At 49.0% G+C, this 17,989-nt stretch overlaps 1 protein-coding gene across 1 annotated transcript; it reads left to right on the forward strand.

Moving 5' to 3' along the window:
* Nucleotides 1-11,154: 11,154 nt before the first annotated feature.
* LOC150049900 (ral guanine nucleotide dissociation stimulator-like) lies at nucleotides 11,155-16,279 on the forward strand. Its single transcript, XM_090353539.1, has 6 exons — nucleotides 11,155-11,250; nucleotides 11,711-11,743; nucleotides 12,751-12,948; nucleotides 13,053-13,283; nucleotides 14,296-14,410; nucleotides 15,368-16,279. The coding sequence occupies exons 1-6, from the start codon at nucleotides 11,155-11,157 to the stop codon at nucleotides 15,526-15,528; spliced, it is 834 nt and encodes a 277-aa protein (XP_090209665.1). The 3' UTR covers nucleotides 15,529-16,279.
* The last annotated feature ends 1,710 nt before the right edge of the window (nucleotides 16,280-17,989 follow it).

Raw genomic sequence — 17,989 nt, forward strand, 5'->3', positions numbered from 1 at the left:
CTGGGGAGGGTGTGTCAGAAGGAAGGGCTCAACTGAAGGGACCTCCAGCGATGACCTCACTTCCTTCACAGTGGAACTTAGAACCTTGGTATCCCGGCACCCACAGTCAACACAAGCCCCCAACTGCTCACTTGTGTGGCTAGCAGACGTTCAGGAGATGTTTGCCCGATTTTTCTCAAATGGGAGAGGCTCAGGCCTCACGGAAGAGCGCAGAGGGTGCCTGGCCCACGTGTGTCCAAACAAGGTCAGGCCCGGCCGTGGACACTTCTGGAGATGCTGTTACTGGACCCCACAGGTGACATGGGGAGGTTCAGGGCAGTGAGAGTCTGGGCAGCTGAACATATGTAAATTTCCTGGTCATTAACGGCTCTCCTCGCCCTATGTGTGTGTGTGTGTGCTTGTGTGTATGTGTGGTTAATAATTCTTTAAGTAATTCACCTGACCCTATGTTCGCATATTCCACGTGCCTTTTTCTTTTAGCATAGAGCTGTTAAGTATGCTTTGTCAATAGTCATGTGCATGCCTACTAAATGAATGACAAACAAAAATCAGAGATGTGTACTCATGTTCGTTGACTCTCTGGCTAATCCACACTCCTGTAAACATGTGATGACACACTACTCAGGATGAAACATAAGGAGTGTGCTTGGTCTCAAAAGGGAAGGCCAGGTGAAAGTCATCCTAAGGGAACACAAACATTGCCAGGGGCTAAGTTCTTTTTGCTAGAGTCCCCTCAGCTTTCCTGTCTCAGGTTAGTACTATACCGCATGAGACACACGTTCCTATGGTACCACGTGGATACTTGGACCTTTAACTCTCACAGAATTTCCTCCATAGGCTGCCTTTGAATCTCCTTGACATCTCAGACTCCATAGTAGCTAGAGTGCAGGCATAAGCCGCTATCACTGAGCCTGTTACTTTCTTTTTTTAAAATTAATTTATTTATTATACATTCATTCATTTCCTTACTTATCCTGACACCCAAAGTACGTATTTTTTATATTTTTATTGTAATTAATAAAAGGGTTACATGATATTTGCCAGATAGAAGGTGCATTAATTCACATACATTGATACCCTTTCACATGTCTAGGTATCCACTACCCTCCCCCCCCCCCCGTCTTGGTTTTCTCCCTTTCCCTATCAAATTTCAAATAACCAAATACAAATAAATTCAATATATCAGAAAACAAAGTGAGATACTGTAACAATATGAGATACCCAAGGGGCAGCAAAGGAGATGAGAGATAACAGAGTACATTAAGGACAACAATCATTCATTATATGAGCCTGTTTCTTTCATCTTAGAAAAGGAATGAATCAAAGCAGGGCAGGACGGATGATTTTTGGATTGTTTGTTTGCTTGGTTTTGTTAAGCATTGAACTCGAGACCTTATTCTTAAGATAGACAACCCCATGAGCCTGTAAACCTTAATCACTGTTCTTTTTTCAAAAAGTGGACTCCTCGTTAGTACATTGTTGAGTATGGAGGATACTCAATGGGATAGGGGTACCTTGCTTCAATTCTCCTTATGAATGGTGGTCATCCCATAGGCATGAGGTTCAAGAGACCCGTGGTCACCCACCCACACAGGACTGCAGCCTCTCAGAAAATGTCACTGGAATTGCAGAGAACATACACTGGACTTACAACACATGGTATTCCATTTAAATGCACAGGGCCGGGAATGTGGCCTAGGGGTAGAATGCTTGCCAGGCATGCACAAATCCCTAGGTTCAACTCCACAGTACAACAGAAACAGGAAACCCTGCAAAGAGGTGCTGAGAAACAAGAGGTAGAGCCTTGGCCAGAATCTCTAGGAAACACTAAACCCCAAATAACTACTCCAAAAAAAGCAGGCAGTGACCCTGTGGCTCAAACGCTAGAGCTCTAGCCATAGGAAAAAATAAAGTTTAAGGACAGCTCCCAAGCATGTATTTAAAGATATCCAGACTGGTAAAAGAAAAGAAAAATTATATTTGGCAATTCAGTCTAGGCTTCTGACAATTACTTACATATATCCATAGAAGAGAGAGATGCACAAATATATAAGTATATATAAGTGTGTGTGTGTGTGTGTGTGTGTGTGTGTGTGTGTTCTCAAGAAACTCAAGGGTATGATGTAAGATAGTGGAGATAGAAAGCAGCTGCTCTATGTAGTCGAGAGTTCCAGCATCCCTAGATCTAATGACTCTCCTCAGTGTGTAGGCCTTCTACTGTTAAAGACGCTTCATTCTTGTACAGATGTTCCATGTCTGATGATGTCCTGTACTGCTGACTTCTATGCAGTCCAATAATTGCTAGAAAAGTGATTTCACTGCAGAAAATGGACAAACATATTTCTGAATTCAAATAATGCCAAATGGGGCTAATAGGCCTCAAAGGAGTATGTCACCAGATGACCATGAAACTCACATTCAAGAAGCTGCACACAGAACACTCTCCAACAATGATCCACTGCTAGGATACACAAATAGCCTAAACAAATACCAAACATGCACATCATTCCTCATATCTGGCTGAATGTGGGGTTTCTATGAGGTTACACCATAAAATAGACTTCTGATTCAAACCAGTAGAAAGAGATAATGAAGGACACTGCATATTAATGAAGGGAATGATCTAAAGGGAAAACACCCAAGAAGAGGTAAATAAACATTGATGCACAAACCAATGAATCAACTATGTACAGTCTAAAACAGTGTTTTGAGGCTACCCAAAGACGATGGATCCGTTCAACAATAGATGTTAACAATCTACTCTCAGCAAAGTAAATGTTAACCCAACTAAATCATCTGTGAAGACCAGGCTGAAACATCTGACAAAACAATTACCCCATATACTAATCTGTTTGCCATATATATATACATATCTATATATATAAATAAATTGATAGATAGGTACATATACGTACTCAGAAATGTATCTCTATGAACGACACTGTATAGAAAAACATTTTTTTCTTGTTGGGTTTTGCTGATTCTGTTTTCTTATTTCTTTCTGTACACTTGTTTTGATGTCTATCTTGGGTAGGAACATAGAACTCAGGACAAAAGTGTGAAAATGTTCATCACTGATGTTCAATAGACATTGTACTGAAAGAAATCTAGACAAGTCACATGTAGAAGCAGAAGTAGGAAACTGATAGTTTGCGGAAGGAATGACACTGGACCAAAGGAAAAGAACTCAATACATATCCTATGTAACTGTAACCATTCTACGCATCTGTGAAAATAATGTAACTTCTTTACATAGGGATAAAAATCACAGTAAGAGCCTGGTTGGTGCCGGTGGGAGGCTGAGATCAGAGATCATGGTGCCTGTGCAGAAAAGTCCCCATGAAATGTTCCTCACACAGAGCCACTGGAGCTTAAAGCTGTAGTACTCTAGCTTTAGGCAAAAAGAGCTCTAGAACAAGATCCAGGTCCTGAGTACAAATTCCTAAAGACAGGAAGGGCAAGACTGGAGACCTGGACAATACCCAGGTGCTCATGGGATCCAAGCTATGTGACCGCAGCTGGGAGAGCCTGTGGGCTGCATGGGTTCCTCTGCAAGCTGGAGGAAGGAGGGGTGCAGTCCTCCACCTCACTCCTGAGGGCAGATGTCCATTCAGCCTCTCAGGCCCCTGCCAAACTCTCTAGGAATAAGTGGGAGAATGTGGGGGGAGAGATGAAGACACCAGGAAGACAGCAGAAGCACACGTGTGTCCAGGAGCAGGTTAGAAAAGAGGTCCCTGTGGCTGGAGAGACATGACACAACACACTTCCCAGACCAGGAAGTGGCCGCACAGGTCCATACTGAAATACAGTGTTCCCCAAACCCACTGCTGACTGCCACAAAATGAGGAAGTCACACTTCCCTTGAGACCACACTCAGCCAAGCTCTACCCAGGTGTCAATCCTCCGGTCCCAGTAAGGAAGGGGTTGTGTCCTGTCTAGACAACAACTGTGTATCAGGGACAGAGCACCTTGGCCTGAGCCTCAGTGATTTTCTACTTGCAGCATGGCAACTGGTGAGACTTGACCCTGAAGCCTGACCACTGGGGAGTCCATAGCATCTCTCAGGAATCTTCATCTTAAGGTTTCCCTTTCGTGTCTTAGAAGACAAGTGAGGAGCAGAGTGGGACTTGAGAGAAAAGGGGTTTAAGGTTGGGTCCCGTGAGGCTAAGAACCCAATTGTGTCTCCTCCATGGTGGTGTCTACTCCACACAGATCTACCCCGGGACCATGGAATTGAGGTGCTGGGGTAACACTGGACAGCTGTGTCCTGCTCATAGCCTGCACAAGGATAGAGAAGGGGACCTTTGGAGAGGGTGTGTCAGAAGGAAGGGGTCAATTGAAGGGACCTCCACAAATGACCTCATTGCCTTCACAATGGAACTTAGAACCTTGCTATCCCAGCACCCACAGTCAACACAAACCCCCCACAACTCACTTGTGTGGCTAGCAGACGTTCAGGACATGTTTGCCAGTTTTTCCTCAAATGGGAGAGTCTCAGGCCTCATGGAAGAGCACAGAGGGTGCCTGGCACACGTGTGTCCAAACAAGGCCAGTCCTGGCAGTGAAAACTTCTGGGTCATTGGACCCCATAGGTGACATGGAGGCCCAGGCCAGTAAGTGGCTGGAAAGCCCCCACATCTAAGTCTCCAGTCATTACCAGCTCACTTCTCCCCCTGTGTATTTGTGTGTGTGTGTGTGTGTGTGTGTGTGTGTGTGTGTGTGTGTGTGTGTGTGTGTGTGTATGTGAGAGATAGAGCAGGGGCAAGGCAGACAGACAGACAGACAGACACAGACACAGAGAGAGGCATACAGACAGACAGAAAGACATGGAGACAGAAGGACTGACAAAGAGTGACGAGAGTAAGACAGAGAGACTGAGAGAGACAGGGAGAGAGGTAAAGAGACAAAGACAGCAAGACGTACATAGAGAAAGTAGGAACTTATTTTAATGTAATTCCCTGGACTGTATGTCAGAGTCCTCTTTGGTTCCCTAGTTTCAGCTTAAACTATTCCCCTGGTCCCACTCCAGGATGAAGCTCCAGCCAGGACGAGGGCTGCAGAGCAGGCACCCTGGAGCAGCTGGTGGAACACTTGGTGCCTGCCCAGCTCACCGGGGAACACTTCTTCATCCCCACCTTCCTCTCCACTTACCGAAAATTCACCAGCACCGAACACGTCCTGGACCTGCTCTTCCAAACGTGAGTACCAACTGCAAGGGCAGTGGACTCTTTTTCTCCACGGGACCCTGGGAATGACCTGCACAACTCTCAGGGCTACTGTGATCCTGTGGAGTGGGGGTGGGCAGAGAAGCTCTTAGGTTATGCCAGGGCCATGGGAAATGCCTTGTGTGCTCCCTAGTAGTGTAGGCTCAGCCCTGTGACCTTCTTCCTCAGGACACAGCTTTCTCCCTCCAGCTCTGAGCCCTCAGACAAAGCAGACTTTCCCTGTTTGGAGAATGGTTCCTCAACTACATGTAGACAGAGCAGGGATAGCTGAAGGCAGAGTGAGAGACCCTCGGCCCACAGGATTCTCAAGGGAGAAAAGGCTTGTCCCTTTCCATTGCACATAGGTTGAAGCCCCTACGGGTCTGGACATGTTTGTAGGGAGAAAGCACAAATAAGACACACTGTTGCAAGCCGGATAAAACACAGGAAGAGACAGCCAGTAACTGTCCAATTCCTCCACAGGTTCAGTAGAGGTGAGGCCTTCAAGGACTCCTCTACACAGGATGAAATCCTGCCTTTCTCCAGCCAGGATGGCATGCCACAGGACAAACTCAGAGAGTGAGTGGACTTTCCTCACAAAGGAGGGCATCTGTGTGCACAGTGGAGCCAGGTTTGAGTGTAGCGTGGTGGGCAAGCTCAGGATCCCAGAGATCTTGACGTTCTCACCACAGGGTTGAAGTGTGGCATATGTATGCAGGAGGAGGCTGACCCATGACCTGGAGTACTGCTGGGATCACTGGTGGAGGCTTCAACTCAGAGCTGAGCCCTGTGCCAACTCATCCTCTCCACAGCCCCTGATGCCCAGCCTTGTCTGTCCTCACCATGGCCTCGCAAACAGGATTAGAGCATTGATGTCATGTTTTAGGACTTCTACTGACCCTAGGAAGGCTGGCAGAGTAGAAGGCCTGGCTGGGTCACCAAGAGAACAGTGAGGTGGGGAGATAGCCCACGTGTGGCTCTTGGAACGGAGGCAGCAGTCACCAGTGGATGTGCACCAGCAGCCAGTTCATGCCAGGCATACAACAGACCCCATGGAGACTCCATGCAGTGGGGAGGGATTGGACAGCTGCAGGAGTATGGGGAGCTCCCTGGAAAGGGGAGAGTTGCTCATCCCATGATTGGGTGCTGGCTCCCTGGAATTCCCTTCAATCCCTCCTTGGTTCCTGAGCACTGTCACTACCTCCACCACCAAAGAAGCTTGGCTTGGGGAGATACTGATGTCCATGTTTCAAATGAGTGCTGAGAGTGTCTGGGGTAGCCGCTGGCCAGGTTTCTGACTCTGCTGCCCACCATCTGCCCCTAGTGCCCTCTATTCTATCCTGGACATGTGGCTGGACGAGTACGGGGAGGACTTCTGCCAGCCTGCACACTCTGCCTGCCTCAAGCAGTTGCTGGCTCACCTGAAGAGGCACATGACTGGAACACAGGTGGAGAGCCATGCACAACTGCTCCTGGCTCAGATGGAGGCCCAAGAGCCCAGCCAGACACAGCCTGATGGTGTGGAAACTGGGTGGGAAGGCAGAGGAAAGAGGCGGGATGAACGTGGGCCATCAGAGGGTGGAGAAGGCTCTAATATAGGCCTTGTGCCAGGAAGAAGAAACACGCTGGAACATAGAGACTGTGCAGAGAAGTTGAAAATGAGGATGGGTAGAGGGATCCAGGTTGGGAAGTCAAAGGGAAGAGGGTCTTTATTCTCTTTTCAAAGACTCAGGACAAATCCTCATGGAGAGGGCCTTGTCTTCTCCTGCAGCTCTAGCATTAGCCCAGTGTTTGTCTAAGTATAAGAAGAGGGCAGCATTGAGCTCAAAGCTCTGGCGTGCAGCCTAAATGCAGGAACATTACCAGGGTTACAGCAACACCCAAAGTCCGCCTTGACTCTACTGTACCATGACATGGGAGCAGCAGCATCAGGTGTGGGTGGCAGCCATGTCTTCCCGGGACTCTGAGGCTATGTCACATGCAGTACCAGCCTCCTTTGCTCTGCTGACTGGGAGCCAGTTCAAAACTTGGCCTCATGGCAGACTCCCAAGGGAGCCTGGAATTCATATCCTGGGAATCAACATGCTGGCCCCTAGTCCATAGCTTGGGTGGGATCCCTTAATTTATGGAGAATCGAAATAGGACCTGGCATGCTTTCCTCACAGGATCTTCCTGTCCTTCTTCAGGGAGCACAGGGGAGGGACTGAACAAGGAGAAGAATGAGGTCTTAGATTTCCCTCCCCTGTTGGTGGCTGAGCAGCTCACCAGGATGGACTCGGTGAGGCCCTGGGAAGAGCAGGGTGGACCGGGCTTCCTTCTCTGCATGGCTGCCTTCTCATCAATCTCCTTCCCCTAGAGCCCAAGCTTTCATGCAGCCTGAGCTTCACCTTGGCTCACGCTTCCTAGCATCACTCTCTTAAGTGCAGACACTAACGTGCACATGAGACCTCTGTGTCCCAGGAGCTATGCGTGGAGAGGTGCAGCCAGAATCGCAGCTCCTCCGCACTTGGCAGGGACCACATGAGCTGAAGCAATTATGAGGATTCTGGTGTGTGTGCCAGAGCCTAGTGCAGAAAACAGAAAGTGCTACAGAAGCAGCATCAGTGGATATGAACCAAAGGACAGGCATGGGGTGACTTGGGGAGGGCAGAAATTCGGCCTAGGCCAAGGAGGAAGAGTCACATTGCACAGCAGACCCTGACATGAGGTAGGGACACTCAGGTGCCCTCCAGGGTTGCGAAGCGGCATGACATCCCTACAAACCCATGCTCAAGCCTCAGAGACCCCCACACAGCCAGAGTTCTCAGCCCAACTACGGGACCCAATCTGGGGCTGGGCACTGTGCTGTGTGCCAGGCAAGGAAACACTCCTTCCTTTGGCAGGGGCTGTTCCTGAAGGTGGTGCCCCACCACTGCCTGCATTCTGCCATTTCCCAGAAGGACAGACACGACATGGAGAACTTGGCCCCCACCATCCGGGCCACCTTCACACAGTTTGACCAGGTGTTCTCCTGCGTGCTCACCACCTGCTTAGGGGACCACAGCATGCAGCCCTGCTCCAGGGCAAGGGTGCTAGAGCACTGGATCTCAGTGGCCAAGGTAAGACACAGCTGCTGCCTAGAGACTCTCCCTTCAGGGTCTTATATTCTGAGGTGTGCCAATGTGCTCAGAGCCCTGTGTGGACTCCAGGGCCTCCTGCCCAGGGCCATCTTGTCTGGACTCCCACATACCACACATGCAATGGTGCTCACTCCTTCCTCACACTCAGGAATCAGGGGCAACTTCACCCAGGCCTGGTCAGCCCTCTCTCCCCTCTGAAGCCCTGTAAGCAGCTCCCCAGTATCCTTGTACTGACCCTGGCTTAGCCCAGCCACCAAGGTATCAGGTGGCAGCAGTAGCAAGCAAGGCTCACACACCCTTCCCATGCAGGAATGCAGAGTCCTCAGGAACTTCTCTTCCCTCCATGCCATCCTCTGTGCTCTTTGCCTCAGCAGATCTGAGGGATGCCATGCTGTGAACTGGCCTCTCTCTGCCTGCTTCCTCATCCGCAAACGCTGCAAATAAATAACTTTCCTCTGAGCGCTATGGGATCCAGTGGTTTCTCCCAATGTTGGTGCTGTTCTGAGTCTCTGTGCCTATGCCTTCTCTGGACTCCTGGAAATTTGTTTCTACTCATTGTCTCATCAATCATCCAAATTACTCAGTCTTCACAGGTGAGAGGAGGGGACCAAGGAATAGGAAGGGATGATGGCCTGTCCACTTCACTGTAGGCAATCATAGAAGAGACACTCTAACTCTGTGAGCAGGGTACAGTAAGTGAGTGCTCCCATAATTGTCATGGGCCGGAGGGTAGAATAGTCCAGGAGGGAGAGGATTATGGACTTTCAGCTAACTTCCTAAAAAAAATTTCTGGGATTTCCTCACCTAGGAGAGGGGCTCTGAATCATGAGAAAGTTTCTTTCCCACAAAGCTCTTCCCTATGTGTCTGTGTCCTGGCAGAAATCTTTCTCTATGCATCTGGGTGGGGAGTTCCCCAGATATACTGTAGTGGATAAGCGGGTCAAGGCATTGAGGAGTGCAGTCTGTAGCCCTTCCCACTGAGGCTTCTGGAATCGTGTGTGAAGGAGCTCAGTATGTTGGAATGTAGAGGTAGATACATCTTTTACTTTCTTGATTTGTGTGGGTGACTCTATCTGAACGACTAGTTCACTTGGGGGGTTTCATGGTTGAGTCTCAAGGTTTGGGCTCACAGTCATGTCCAGCTGAGATTTCAGGGCTGAGTGAGCAGTGCCTGGCCTCCCTTGTCAAGAAAACCCCCAGCCACCTTCAGTTCCCCTGTCTAGTCCTTCTCTGTGTTTGTATGGCGGTGAGCAGCATCTGCTCTAGGGAGAGCACAGAGAGACACAGTTCCTTCAGGTAGACATTCTTGGTCTGAATGTTAAGATCCAAACCAAGTGTGTGCTATGTCTGTTTGGCTCCAAGGACAGCTGTGAAAGTTCCGATGGCAGAGCAACTCACTCCTGATCAGGGCAGGTGACTTACATACCAGGTACTCAAGAGCCTGAGATCAGAGGATCCTAGTTCAAACCACAGTCACTGAGTCTGTGAATTACAATCTACTCCAAACATGGAGTGGGCTTGTGACTGAAAATGAAGAGCACTGAGTATTAAAAATGGTGGACAACAGCCATGCCCAGAATTCAAGATTCAGAATGGAGAGAAAAAAAAACGGGAAAGCATTTCTTTTTTGAACTGGATCCCACTTTTGCCTTCTTAGCCCTGTTCTTTCTGACCCCTTTCTCTCTACCTGAAAGAGTAGCACTTTGGTCCGGAAGTAAGAGCGTGAAGGAGAAACGATCCCTAGAGTTTCTCGTAAATCTGCATGCTGTCTCTGTAGGAGGGACAGAGAGAAGTGACAAATGGGAAAGTGAGAGAGAAGGGAGACAGGCTTGGTTTTGTTTTAGAGCCAGGCCTGCAAGTTGCCTGAAGAGGAGGTTTTCAAATGATGGCATGAAGCTCCCAAGGACCCAGGAGCTGGAAGCAATTTCTTCTTCATGTCCCAATGGAGTCCATCACAGTTGTATTAGACAACTGTGCTCGGATTTCAATTGGACAGAAATGTAGAATTACCACAGAAATCCTGGACAGCTCCTCTGGGTCTCTGTCCAGCTTCAGTGAGACATTGCAATGAACATTTGCCGATGCATGAACAGGCATAATGCAGGCACTGTCCCTGTTTTCCTGGCTAGCAGCCCAGGTCCTACAGGCTTGGCTCTGTGGCTGGTGGTGAAGCTGGCTAGTCCCTGTGTGTGCACAGCATCTGTGGAGAGAAGGACCCACGTGGAGACCTCTTGCCATGTGCTGTCCAGGCGCTGGACAAAGCAGAACAGAGCAACAGGTGGCACTAGCTTTGGCACCATCCATGCTCAGGTCAGGGACAAAGGTTCAGTGGACACATGTCTCAGGAGTTCTGCTCTCAATTGTGACAGGAGCCTGGTGACTTTGCCCCCAAGGAGAAGAAGGCCAAGAGAGGCCAGAGGCAGGCTGAGGACATGGTGAGTGACTGTGTCCTGAACGCACCAAGAGTGCCTGTAAGAGAAGAGAAGAGAGGTCTGCTTGCTCATCTTACCTCTTGTTCCCCTGCCTGAAATAACTCCATAGACATGGGATTTGATTCTGATAATCCCTTGTCCTGAGTGGCTGCCAGAGACAAAGGAGGAGGAGAAGCCAGAGCATGGCAAAGCCTGTGTGGCAGGTGGCCTTCAGAGGCTCCTTAACCTGGGGAGGTGTCAATGACACCTTTATACTGTTTATTATCCCAAGTGCAGAGAAGGGGCTCTAACAGATTGGCCAGAAGGTCCTCAGGTGACTCTGATAAGAAAGGCCCTGGATGGAGGCTGTCTGGGGAAGCCTGCAATGGGGTCCTAGGCCATGGCACATCAACCCATCCAATGCCACAGGTTCACATCAAGGGCACCGTGCCCTATCTGAAAACTTTCCTGGGAGACTTCAACATGATAGACACGGCCTTTAGGGACTTCCTGGATGTGAGTAGTGTGGGCATCACTGAGCTGCTGGGGTGGGGACAGAAAGTCGCCAGCTGTGTGCTGAATTCTGGCACAGTGAAGAGTTTCTTAAGATAACACTGCATCCATCTTACTAAGGGACATCCAGAGCTGCTGGGATAAGGAGCTAGGGCACAGAGCACAGCTGGGACTCAAGTCCCTCTGGGCACAGTGGGCAGTTGGGATTAGTGGAAAACAAAGGACAGGCCAAGCAAGCACCAGTGATTCCGGCTCAGCTGAGCCCTCAGTCACCCCATGTTCTCAGAAGGTTTGGAGAAGATGATCCCAGAACCTCTTTGGAGATGTGTCCAGGTCCCATCTAGGACTTGGTTCACAGGCACATGTAGATGCCCTCTGTCCCATGGAAGAGGACCAGCCCCTGACAGGGAGGACTGAAGGGGGGAAGGGTGGGGTTCTCCTCACATTGTTCTCTGCCTTCTAGGAGGGAGTCATCCATTTGGAGAAACTGAGAAAGGTGAGTTTCAGGTGCCCTCCTGGCTGGATGGGGACCAGCAGCAGAGTCAGCTTCAGTCACCATGACCGGTAGGGAAATTTGGTTCAGAGTGCAGATCTTTCCTGACGACAGGGTGGGGATGTGAAGTGGGAGAGGAGAGCTTCCTGTGAATGAGTGTGGACACAGTTGTGAGAGCCACAGCACCCTGATGCACTGAGGCTTCCCAGAGCAAAGCCTGGTGAATGGTCTTCCCCTGGGCATCACAGCACAGCCCTCCACTCTCCTCATGCTCTCCCTGGCCAGGAATATGCAATCATGGAGCAACTGAAGCAGCTACAGGCAAGCTGCAGCTATGAACACATCACCCCAGACGAGAAGTTTCTAGGCTGGTTCAGAGACCTGGAGAGGCTCAGCGAGGAGGCCAGGTGAGCTGGGAGGCACTAGGACAGGGAGAGTCGCCTGTCACTGGGATGTGGTGCCAGCCTGAGTGTCACATGTCTGGACTTGAGGACTTACACTCCCTAGGGGCAGTGACCAGGTGGGTGGCAGGCTCAGAATTGAAGCAGAACCTGGGAGGTCCCATGCTTCAATTTGGTCAGCTCACCTCATACCCCTTGCCTAGCTATGACCTGTCATGTACACTGGAGCCCCCGGGACAGAATGACACTGCAAGTCCTCCAACCAAGAAGCGCTTCAGCATCTGGAAGGCCTGGAAGAAGTAAGGACCTGGCCACGGATGGGCAAGAGCCAGGGAAGATGATGGGATGGGTGTGGGAATGAGACAGGCTGTGGATGAGACATTTCCATTGAGAAGCCAGGTCTGGCACTCAGTTCTCTGGGGTGTCTGCCCCTCTGCTTACACTGAGTTCTGTCTCTGTGATTCATCCATCACATAAGGGAATGGGAAAATGTTAACTGACCCAGATCATGGAGTGGAGATTCAGGTCCCCAGTGTTTGAGGTCTAGGGTCTTGTGTGTGTCCTGAGAGAAGTTCCTTCAGTAAGCTGACCCCTCTCGAAAGCCACCAGACCCAGAGTACTGCACCTAGTACCAGTGGCAGCTCCCAGTTGAAGTTGATGGACCAGGACAAGGCTGGCCCTGAGATGAGCAGCACAAACACCACTGCAGTGCAGTCAGAGAGCAATGTGCAGTCAGCTCCCTCCTCCAGCTCCTACCCAGAGCTCATCAGGAGCATCTCACAAACATCCTCAGGAGACCCGAAAAAGGTGACTTCCTGTCTTGCCCATAGTCCTGCTTTCCAGTGCCTGAGAGGAAAGCCTTAGACCTGGTTGGAAACCTGGACTTCTCCTGATGTTGCTGTCATCCACAGGTCCAGGGATCCTCCTCCCAGTCCACTGGGGTGACCAGTTTGGCCTCTGCCAGCCAATCCTCACCCACAGACACCAGTACAATGGACACCAATTCAGCCAACACTCACAGCGGCACCTCAGGGCAGAGTAGGGACAGCTCATCCGTGCCTCCCCATCTCAGGCTGGGAGACTCGTGTGTCATCAGGGTGGTGCTGCCTGTGGAAAACAGACGTCTATGCAGAAGCATTGAGGTGAGTTGGGCGGCTGCATTTCCTTCTGCTCTTCTGACCTAAAAAACAGGGAGGGAAAATTATGCCCAGTCTCCAGGCAAGAATAGATCCTCAGGCAGGGTCAGTGAGGAGTCCCGAGAGGAAGCATGCGGACAAAGATTGGGGAAATCCTAGGCTCTGGAGGGCATAGTTTAGATACTTCACTTTCCCCAGGAAACAACCTAAAGGCTGGTGTTTGATCACAAGATTAGTAGTGAATGAACACGATTGCCAGTTGAGACTGTTTACTGTCTCACAGACAATCCTCGCACATTACTTAGTAGGTTCTTCTGACAATCACATCTTGGTTGGAGGACAGCGAGACATAGGGATCCTATGTTCTGGGAAGATGAGGAATGTCTAAGGCAGGGTGCTGCAGATGATGGAGCTAAAAGATCTGTTAACAAGTAAACTCCTCACAGGAGAGAGAGATATCTGCTCTTCTAGCTACTCAACTGGGCAGATGACATTCAGAGCCCCTCCTTCCTCATGCTGGGTCTGGTGTCTGCATCTGGTTCAGTCCTCTCACCGACAGGAAGGAGAATGGGTGTCATGAGCAGTCATCTGGGGAGGCAACGACTTCCTCTCTCCTGGACTCTCAGTGTTAGGGGAGTTGATCAAGGCTCCACGGGGTGTTGTTCATCACTGCATCCTCCAACTCACTCCAGACCTGGCTAGGAGCAGGCACTGGGCACTTGGCTGGCTCCTCCCTTGCCTGGGGTTTCTGGAGTTTATTGTGTATTCCACTAAATCTCAGGGGCCCAAGATTGGAAAGCAGATCCAGGAAGAGCTGGTAAACTCTACTAAGAATACTAAATAACCAACTTCAATGCATGGACTCCTCCTCAGGAAGGAAGAGTTAAAACACACCCATGACACCCATGGCATTTCTCATGTTTAACACTGAGATGGTTCCACCGAAGCCCTGGATACTGACTGCAGGGAGGGACCGCTGGGACCCCGTTCTCAGGGCCTGTTTCCTGATCCAACCCAGGTGACCAACCAGGAGAAGACCCGAGACGTCATCGTGAAAGCTATCAAGAAATTCCAGGTGCGTGCATACAAGCCAGAAGACTTAGAGCTGGTGCAGATCATCACACAGGATCAAAGTGAGTCCTAAACCAATAGCTAGGACAGGCAAATAAGTAGGTGGGCAGGGACCCAGGAGTTTGGACTGGTGGTAGAGAGCTCGTCTAGAATGCAAGAACACCAGGGTTCCATCCCTTGGAAATATATGCATAGGCAAAAAAAAAAGCCAGAAATGGTGCTGAAGCTCAAGTGATAGAGCTCTAGCCTTGAGAAAGCCCAAGGACAGTGGTCAGGCCCTGAGTTCAAGGGCCAAGACCTGTAAGAAAAAAAAGACAGAGACAGACTCACAGATGGTAAGAGGAGTCAGACTCATGTAAGACTCATGTATACCTGGAACACAAATGGTAATGAGCCACAGTGGTGTTGCAGTCTTGTCTTTGCAATGAGGTGCAGAATCTGTCCAGTTTTTGTGGAGTTGACCAACACTGATTACTGATTACAAGTTCCATGCAGGATGTGTTCTGAATTCCTTCCTACCTCTGTGACCATTCCCACTATGCTGGCCGCAGGGGGTTTTCCTCTCACAAAGATGCAGGACAGAGGAGACTGGGGAGAAATTAAAGGCCAAAGGCAGGACTTGCAGTCTACTTGGGGCACATGGTCTTAGAGGACCCTGGAACTCACTGCAAGAAGCCTGAATTAGGTCTTGCTTTTTGTGGTCCTGAGGGTCCATGTTTGTAGGACAATCTTAGGAGAGCTGGTTTGCACATTGCAAAACCTGTTGTGCCTGTGATGCTTATAAGGCAGCAGCGAGGTCAGAAAGGGATTGGCTTGTGCCTCCTTCACCCTGACCTGGCAGGACCTGAAGTCCAAAGTTGTCCTCTGAGAAAGGAGTTTTCAGCAGTTCTTTCCCATGCAGGAATCAGAGATTGGAGGCATTCGGGGTCCTAACCCACAGTTGATCTCTAAGTGCATGGGAATGGCAGTGGTCTCAGCCCCAGGTTGGACAGCTAAGGTTTGTGTCCCTCTTCCACCAGAGCTGAGGATTCCTGATGATGCCAACGTTTTCTATGCCTTGAAGACTATGGACGTCTACCATGTGGTGCTGCGGAAGTACACCTTCCCCCGGAGGACACCTGCCAAGCAGAGATCCAGCTTCAGCCTCTTCCACAGGAAGAGGAGGGGAAGCAAGGCTTAAGGAGAGCTCCACGTGCGCATGCCTCCCTGGGTCCTGCTGACCATGATGACTTGAGTGGCCCTGGCCACCCTGCACCTTCTTTTACTCCAGCCCAGGATACCCACACTCCACCTACAAAACCACCCTGCTGTGCCCAGGCTACTTGCATTAGCCAAACTCCCCTCCCCTCCTTGGACTCCCTGAGTGCCTCGGGCACCCTGTGCCATCACAGGACAACTGTACCCACCACACTATCACCTGACATTTTGGACTCTACTACAGGTCACCACCACTTGTGCACTTGGCTCTTCCACTCCCAAAATCGTGGTTCTGTTCTTCAAAGATTCACCAAAGGACAATTCCCCACCCTCAGCCTTTCTAATCTTTGTTAGGCTACACCAAAATCCAAGCCTCTGCCATGAGGCTTGATTGAGACTCATCAAGTGATGGAAACCACACACTGCAGAGCTGTGGTGTGGAGGAAAATGCCTCAGAACTCATTCTTACATACACATGCAGACTCATTGGCCCATCGTTCGCGTCAAGGTCATGCAAACACCATTTCACAGAGCAGTACCACAGACATTGGAGACCACTGAAGACTGGAATTTCAGGAAGCATGGGCCCTTGCTCTGTATATGATTTATTTACAATGAATATTTGTGTACATGCCAGAAAGTAAAATACTAATGGGACTGGAGGGATTTTTTAGAAAGATAAGTTAGATTTGAATGTTCACATTTAATTAAAGTTCTTGTTCTTCTCTGCTCTGGTCCTTGTGCTTTTCTTTTTATCTCTATGTTACAGAGACAGTCTTCCATCTGACAGGATGCCTATGACTTTATGTATGAGTAGTGAAGGCTGCCACCCTCAGTACTTGAGTGAAGGGATAGGCCTGCCCCCCACCCCTAGGCAAGAGGTCAACTCTATTTCACTACAGTGGGGGCTGCCATAACATGGTTTTCAATAAGTGGGACTGGAGTTTGCAGGTGATCTCATACATGGTGGAATACACTCTGAAATCTGAATGCTTTGAAAAGAATATTTGTATTCGGTTATTTGAAATTTGATAGGGGAGGGGGGAAACCATGACGGGTGGGGGATGTGGGGGGGGAGGGTAATGGGTACCAAGACATGTGAAAGGGTATCAATGTATGTGAATTAATGCACCTTCTACCTGGCAAATATCATGTAACCCTTTTACTAATTACATTTAAAAAAAGAAAGAAAACAAAACAAAACAAAAAATATTTGTAAGGCAAAGCAGCAGACTGGGAAGTTGCATGGCTGAGTCTTTCCAAGGAAAGCAGGCATTAACCTTGAGAGTGTTCTCTTGTCTTTCCCTTTCTCTCTCTCAGCATTATCTCTCCATCGTATGGTTTGTATGGTTTTAATTGGAAGATGATGATGAGGCAAGTTGGTAGACATTAAGAAAGAGTTCACAGAAGGTCAAATAAAGAAAGATGAACACATCAAGGAGCTGTAATCTAATAGCTCCAGGTATCTCTATTACTCCCCACATAATTGCAAGTGACTTTGATCTTCACAAATGTTTGTCATTGCAGACTACTTCCTAAAAGAAAACAAAAGTATTCAAGGTTGTCCCCCCTGTTGGCATTCTAAAATAGATCAAATGGAAAATTGTATTTCACTTCTATGTTTGACCTAAGATCATAAACGATCTTTAAGAGTAAGTCACGAGTAACAACTTGTCTGCTTCAGGGAGTCAATTTCCATTTCTTGGAAGGCTAATCTTAATATTAGCTCCTTCTGCAGAAAGTATTCAAATGGAGCAATTTCAAACTGTATCCTCAAGTACAACCGAGTGAAGTCTATGAAATAGAAGGTAATTGAACCAAACACCAATTTGGGAAGTCCTGTGGCCCACTGATTTCTCTTCTTTGTCCTAATCCTGGGGTTAGAACTCAGGACCTGGGAGATGTCTGTGAGCTTTTTGGCTCAAGGTTACTATTCTCCCTCTTGAACCATAGCTTCACTTCTGGCTATTTTTGCTGGTTAATTGGAAATGAGAATCTCATGAAGTTTCCTTCCTAGGCTAGCTTCAAACTGCTATCCTTATATCTCAACCTCTCAAGAAATTAGAATTGCCACTGCCCCCAGCCTAGCTGGATGGATTGATTCTGGATGAAGAATGGAGGAAAAATAAATCATGAAAGGATGTGAGGGCAACCTCAGTGTGACCTGTCACTGCCTTGATCACCAGGGCTGATTTGGCACATTTGGCTGGATAGGTATGTATCCCCTTCCCCCCTTATCACTCCAGGTGCTTCAGCTACACCCAGAAATAAAGTACCTCATGGTAGGTAGGCTAGCGTGTTTCCAAAGACAATTAGAGCACCAGGGACTTGGCTAATCCATGGACTGATCACTTATTTAATTTTTCGAATATGACGGCATTATTGTGAGGCCACGGTATATGTGATAAGAGCCTTCCTGAGGGATTGCATCACCAGCCACCAAT

The sequence above is a fragment of the Megascapheus bottae genome, chromosome 19 (genome assembly GCF_031878675.1).
Source record: "Megascapheus bottae isolate mThoBot1 chromosome 19, mThoBot2.hap1, whole genome shotgun sequence".
In the NCBI taxonomy this organism is placed as follows: Eukaryota; Metazoa; Chordata; class Mammalia; order Rodentia; family Geomyidae; genus Megascapheus; species Megascapheus bottae.